Raw genomic sequence first — 6,655 nt, 5'->3', positions numbered from 1 at the left:
TTTCTACCATATCATTTCTCCCTCCCATCTTTTCCTTTCCTTGAACCGAATTTGTACCACGTCATTTACTCGCTCTCATTCCTATTTCACCATCAGACCAAGTCAGCCAGATGTGCTGCGGCGTGACTTGTGACCGGTGGTGATCCGGCCAATCAACTTTCCACTTGCTGAAGCCGAATGAAATGGTCACACTGACGATTCTTCTCCTTTATGTTTTCTCCCACCATGCCCATTAATGACATACCAATGTCGTACGATCGCAATCAACCTAATCTATCTCTGTCTCCCGTGTCTCCCAACGACACTCCCTGTCCACCCCGATATCCATTTCCCCCTCGACCTCCAAACCGACCGCTTCCTTCCCCACTCCCGGTCTCATCACCACCCAACCTCCACACCGCACTTGCTTTGTTCGACGAATTATCTTCGGATTCTCCCGCACCTTCCCTCCTCGTGGAACTATCCTCCACTCCAACCTCATCCACCTCAACTGTCGTCGACGAACAGCTTGTCAACGACCACAATCACGTGGGAATCGGTTATGTGCCCGGTGCAAGACCGTACGAGTGTAATTTCGGTTCTTGTGACAAGGCTTTCGCCAGAAAGAGCGATCTGGCCAGACATTACAAAATTCATACCAACGATAGGTAAGCTTAGACTTTCGGTGGTGTCACTTTCTCGTAATTTAAGCTTACAGTGGCTCCTTCCTCCAGAGCTTTCGTCTGCCAGCACCGTGGATGCGGCAAATCTTTCATCCAGCGATCAGCTTTGACAGTCCACATTCGTGTCCAGTGAGTGTAACATGCTGTATACGAGGGTAGTGACTGATCCGCTCAACAGCACCGGGGAACGACCCCATCACTGCGAAACTTGCGGTAAATCGTTCGCCGACTCCAGTTCTCTTGCACGTCACAGGCGCACGCAGTAAGTTTTGGTCTCATGCGGTATACTCCATGAGGTAACCGCTTACTAACAGCGGAATGTAGCACTGGGAAACGTCCTTATATCTGCGACGCCCCCGCGTGTAATAAGCCTTTTGCACGACGCAATACATTGCTCAAGCACTTCAAGCGTCAGCATCCGGGTCTGGCTCCCCCATCCACCAGCTCCTCGCGACCCAGCATTCACGGACCTGTGAACGGGTCGCGAGCTTCGTCTGGGTCGTCTCTCTTCTCGGGATCTACTGCCACGAGTAACGGCCAGTATCTCGCCACTCCCTTGACGACCGTTCCCCCCCACGGCTTCGCCGCCTCGCACCCGCCAGAGAGCGCGGCGTACCCCTTCAGTGGCGGACTCCCTGGATCGATATTCGGAGGAGGAAACGGGTCCAACCCCCAGTACATCTTCTCGGGCCCCGGTGGTACAGGTCCCTTCAAACAGTACTTCCCCCAGGGTGCGCAAAGTCAACTTACCCCAATCTCCACTACCGGACCACGTTTCACCACCAATGGCATCTCCCCGTTCAATTCGGTCGGACATCAAACGCCTACGACTCCCGGTGGTTACAGCGAAACCACTGCGGGCGGCAAACACCAAAAGGACCAACAGTCTTCCGAGTCCAACCCCAACCCCTCCGTCGCCAACTCCCACTCCCAGGGTATCGGAGCTGCGCAGTACCCAGACTCTCTCTCTGCGAGCGGATACTCGGGCTACCCGCTCTCGCGCTACCCGAGCGACAACTCGAGTGTGACGTCTGCCGACAAGCACACTATGGGCAACGGAACGCGATCATTCTCCACTCCCACTTCGAATATTGCTTCGCGCTTCCAGCAGTACCTGCCGGGCGCCTATGGTAGTGTAGGAGGAGGTTTCCATGCTTCGCAGTTATCGATGCCCCACCCGACGAATGGACAACCGCATCTTCTCCCTTCATATTACCAGCAATACCAGATGCCTCAACTAAGGTATCCACAAGGCACCGTTCGCCCCCAGCCACCTCGATCGCCACTGGGATCGCCAACCGACGAAGAACAGGATGAACCGCTCGTGTCCCTACACGATGCGCCTCTTCCGCCAACATTCAATATCCAAGCTCCAAACGGTGCTTCGGTGAATGCTCCGTTGTCTGCTATTGAAGGCAGCCAACACAGTACTCGCATTCCCGGTGGTCACTCACAATTCATCTACTCGCATCAACCGCTCGGTCGTCTCCACAGTGCGCCTCCAACTCTGCACAGGTTCAACTCGCTGCCTACTGTACCTACCGTCAAATCCAACTCCTGGAATCAAGCTCAGTTGATCAGTAGTGATAGCGCGCTACCTGCAAAGACTGAAGAAGACTACGAGGCTCTTGAGAACGAGATGATCAGTAGGGAAGCTTCTGTTGGTCGAGAAGACCAAGTCACTCCTGCTACGGACAGTGGTAAGAAGACCCCCGAAAATCATAACGGTGAAGCGTCCCAACAATGGTCCGAATCGATGCCGTATCCCGATCGCACAGGGGGTACCGAGAACAGAAAGACTCCTTTCTCTTCTGGTGCCTCTACCTCGTCGACTTCATCAACTCTTGTCGCTTCGTCGACTAACACCGCTCCATCTTCGAATGTTCTTCCTCCTATCTCGGTCTTTGCTCAGAACAACCATCCTATGGCTCTCACACCGATCAACACGAACGGCTTCTATCCTACCCCGCTCACACCCGCCAACGGGTGGATGCAAGATCACTTCAAGCCACATGCGTGGATGAGCTCTCCTCTGATGGTGTATGGCCAACGAAACTATGGTACCCCTCAGCTTGTCCAGTACCCTCGAGAGGACCAGGAGAACGACTCGACGGCGCAAGACATCACCCTCACCACTCCGCCGAAGATGGTCACCGACAGGAAGGAGAGTCAGTCGATCTCTGCTGTCGGCTTGGGCATTGCCAACGTTCACTTCGATAACCGTCATTCCGACATCGTGGCAGATCACAAGTCGGATGAGGATGCTGTCCACACTCCTCGAGGATCGGTGGAAGGCGAGGAAGAGCTGGAGAGTGAGGATGAAGATGAGCCCATGCCGGAGGACGATAGTGATGACGAGTATGTGCTGGGAAGGCGTTCGACCAAGAAAGCGAAGAAAGGTGGTAGAGGAAGAGGCGGAGTGAGAGGCAAGGCGAGGGGAAGGAGATCGGCGGTTTGTTGAAGCTCACACACGAAAGAAACACAACAGAACGAGCAAGGAGCCAGTGAGAAGATACCCAGCTGTGATTTTACGACAACGCCACGAGGAGAGGTATGTATATAACGAACGAATGAAGAACAAGTTTGAGAGATACGAGTACGAGTATATAGAGTAATCCCCACATGTTCCATTTCATTTTCAGTCCATCTCATATTTATTCGCTGCTATGAGTTATAGCAGTCTCTGCATTTTAGTCTCAAACATATCTTCAACATCCGCATCACTTTCTGTCAATAGCTTTTAATAGTCTTTCACTTTCCCCAATCATTTATATACAGTCTGCAGTAGAACGTAAAGTAGGTACAATAGTCGTCGTGACGATTCGAGAGAAGATGACGTTCAGTACAATATGAAGAATGAATGAATGATCAATGAATATGTTGAACGTATCAATCACGCATATATGCTGCGATTTGGCACTGCGTCACTGTACAGAGGTTGGCATGGCAATGAAACCCCATCTATTCTACCAAGCTCCCCGGGTCCACCTAGTCCCACCTCTCATACATCATCCAAACAGTAGTCACATCGTCACGTAGCTCCTCTCTATCATTAGGCGCATCGCCCATGGCTTACATGTAATACCTATCACCGATGTGACCCATACCTATAGACCATGACATCATCATCAGCATTGCCACTCTTGATTTGTCCACATTCGAGGCTCAACCTACCAGGCGATATGACCCATGCTCTCTTCTCACCAACTCTCTCATCTCTCCCTGCTCTCGATCTTGAGAATTTCAAAGTCTCCATATCCTTCTTGATCGGTATTCTGAACTTTTCCGCCCCTAATTCCTTCTCACTCTTCAATCCATCCCTATTATCAGGCTTCTCCTGGTCTTTGTCCACTCCATGGTCGCGGTCGCTCTCGTCGACTAGGCGAATTGCGAAATCTGCTTCACCGGCTGATTCACCCAGGACCAAGGTCGATCGATTATATGGGATATGCATCTCGTCCAATTTCGGATCGATAGCAGCTGTGACGATATGGATGGTTGGGAAAGCGCGAAGGACGGAATGGAGAGCTTGTTTTGCAATTAGATAGGTCAAGAAGATGATGTTGGATTCAAGGACGCCGTGGTCTAGTAAGACTCGGATTGCCATCACTGCAGGATGCGGTCGTGCGCATCAGCATACGGATTATACTCCTTACAAAGATTTGTGATTGGATAGGAGTTTGTCCACTCACAAGCCGCAGCTCCTGTACCCATCTGTGAATCCAATAACAACACCTTGACATCCCCGCTCGTCTCGGTTGACTTCACACTATGCGGTAAATCGCTCTTGAGCAGTAATGGTTCGCCTGTCTTCGGATCCGATTGGATCAACATCCCTCCAATGGGCACATCTCGGATAACTCGTCGAAGACCGTGTGAGAATGGACCGCCTGATCGAAGGATGGATATGCCGACGAGGTTCTAGAGAAGGAAGCCGGGCATTGAGCATGAGTTCAAAACTTCTTCCAATGGGGAAATCATGAGGATGTGACGTACGTCGTCGCCCCCCAAACCTTGGTAATCCAAACCTAATGGCGTTCTAATAGTCTTCGGTTTACACGGTATCAGAGTTAGTGCTTTCTCCACGACGATCGTTGACAGTCGATCGGCATAGAAGATGAAGTCTCCACGAGATGTCGTCCGATCTCGCAGGATGGTCATCAGTCCCTGCAACGTCAAAACAGATTAGCATGTATAACGGTATTGATGAAGTTTAGAACACTGCTCACTAGTAGCTGATTTGTTTGTTCAAGCAAGATCACCTGTTTGTCCAGCGGCTCGTCCCCGTTCGGTGCTCGTAGCTTCGTTTCGTCCTCTCCCATTTGAGCTAGTTGCTTTCTGAATCGGAGGGACCGTGTATCAAGTTGACGCTTGACATGATCGACAAGCAGCTCGATAGCCAGTTGGTTCGAAGATCCAGGTACAATCTGGAAGGGATGAGTGTTAAGCTTACACAACTGACGAGTTGCGCAAGATAGCTCACGATATCCGCGTATCGCGAGGACGGCTGGACAAAGTTGTCGTAACTGCTCTTGACAAAGCGTAGGTACTACAAGGTACAAGTAGGATGTAAGCAACCTGCTCGCGCGTAGGGATATGAAGTAATGAATGCACGCTTACCTGATCTAAGATACCATCAACATCTCTGCCTCGCTCTTTGACATCCCTTTTTATCCGTCTGGCCAACATCAGGTCGGAATCGCAATTCTGATCACAATCTTCAGCGCAGTTCATGCCATGACGAGAAGAACACTCACCACAAAGACTTTCAGGTCATAGAGCGATCTAAGCTCTGGCGATTGCAAAGCCATGATGCCTTCGCTATAGCAAAGCGACTGTCAGATTTGGTCGTCCCTTTGAAAAGCATATCGCTGTGGCTCACACGATGATGACACTCGCTCCGTAGATATACTTCTTCTCGGGCATACGTTCTGCGAAAGAGTTAGAGGCCTGCTGACGATGTAGAGGGGAAGCAAGGTGTCGAAGACACACTCACGATGGTGGACAAAGGAATATGTGGGGATCTGTCGGTGATTGGACATGAGCTGCAATCCGAAAGAACGGATAGATATGTAGCTCACCTCGGTTGCTTTCCCTTGTTTGAGATCCATCAGACACTAACGAGAGTGAATGTGTCAACCCTGGTCATCCGGATGTATCTCTGAATGACTCACCTTGGCAAAGAGTGCAGAGTCTATCGCATTCGGGTGATCTATGAGAGTGGGCAAGCGGTAACGAACGATTAGCTAACCTGCGCCTGAAGTGAGTAAACTGCAAAGCACTTACCAAGATCCAGATCGTTATTGAACGCCAACTCTATCTCCTCATCTGTATGTGCATTGTAGAATGAGTCTTGCGATAGAATAAGGACAGTCGGGACGTAATTCAGAGCCGATAAGATGGCGCGTGCCACCGACGTCTGATCATCCTGTCAATATACTTTCTCCGGTATGAGATAGACGGAACAGGCCGACCTTTCCTGAAGCACTTCCTCCTGCTATTCCGACGACATAAGCTTCTATGTTCTTTCCATCTGGACCGTACCATGGTGCTCGACCATGTGAAACCATCACTTCGTTCTTCGAACCGGGTGTGCTGATCCGGGACTGTAAGTTTGGTCGTGGGTGTAAATGATCTGGATGAGATTCCGACATATTAAAAGAGGCTATAGTACGCGCGAGAGCGTGTGGAAGGGAGAGAATAAGGATAGGAAGAGGCGATGGCAGACAAAGGGGACGTATAACACAGTTAGCGGTTTTGCTTCAGCTAGAAACGGATGTAGATGTGAATGTTAAGAGTGCAATTATTATTGCATCTCTGCTGACAGTCTTTCGGACGTGAAGCGAAGACTCACCCGGTGCCCCACAAAAGTCACGTGTCCTTGCAACCGATCGATATCCATTCCACCCATTTATCCAGCTTGAAGTCGATCGCGTTGAATGACCTCCGCGTCTCTCGTGTCAACAACATGGTCAGAATGTTCGCTTCTTACA

The 6,655-nt window shown here is 50.6% G+C and overlaps 2 protein-coding genes across 2 annotated transcripts; one reads left to right on the top strand and one right to left on the bottom strand.

The window, feature by feature from the left end:
* Nucleotides 1-225: 225 nt before the first annotated feature.
* On the top strand, nucleotides 226-3,123 carry CI109_103748 (uncharacterized protein; the record flags this gene model as incomplete). The annotated part of the gene is made up of 4 exons (XM_032001749.1): nucleotides 226-647; nucleotides 714-791; nucleotides 841-924; nucleotides 987-3,123. 4 exons carry the CDS (start codon nucleotides 226-228, stop codon nucleotides 3,121-3,123), a joined length of 2,721 nt encoding a protein of 906 aa, XP_031863912.1.
* Nucleotides 3,124-3,734: 611 nt separating this feature from the next.
* Nucleotides 3,735-6,316, bottom strand: CI109_103747 (uridine kinase; the record flags this gene model as incomplete). Its single annotated transcript, XM_032001750.1, has 14 exons — nucleotides 3,735-3,769; nucleotides 3,837-4,271; nucleotides 4,355-4,583; nucleotides 4,659-4,829; nucleotides 4,892-5,089; nucleotides 5,146-5,211; nucleotides 5,283-5,369; nucleotides 5,420-5,483; nucleotides 5,545-5,593; nucleotides 5,659-5,686; nucleotides 5,744-5,779; nucleotides 5,837-5,874; nucleotides 5,949-6,081; nucleotides 6,137-6,316. The coding sequence occupies 14 exons, from the start codon at nucleotides 6,314-6,316 to the stop codon at nucleotides 3,735-3,737; spliced, it is 1,749 nt and encodes a 582-aa protein (XP_031863913.1).
* Between the last annotated feature and the right edge of the window lie 339 nt (nucleotides 6,317-6,655).

Source organism: Kwoniella shandongensis, chromosome 6 (assembly GCF_008629635.2).
Source record: "Kwoniella shandongensis chromosome 6, complete sequence".
Taxonomy (NCBI): Eukaryota; Fungi; Basidiomycota; class Tremellomycetes; order Tremellales; family Cryptococcaceae; genus Kwoniella; species Kwoniella shandongensis.
Note: the sequence above shows the minus strand (reverse complement) of the source record. Positions and strands in the feature narration are given on the sequence as shown.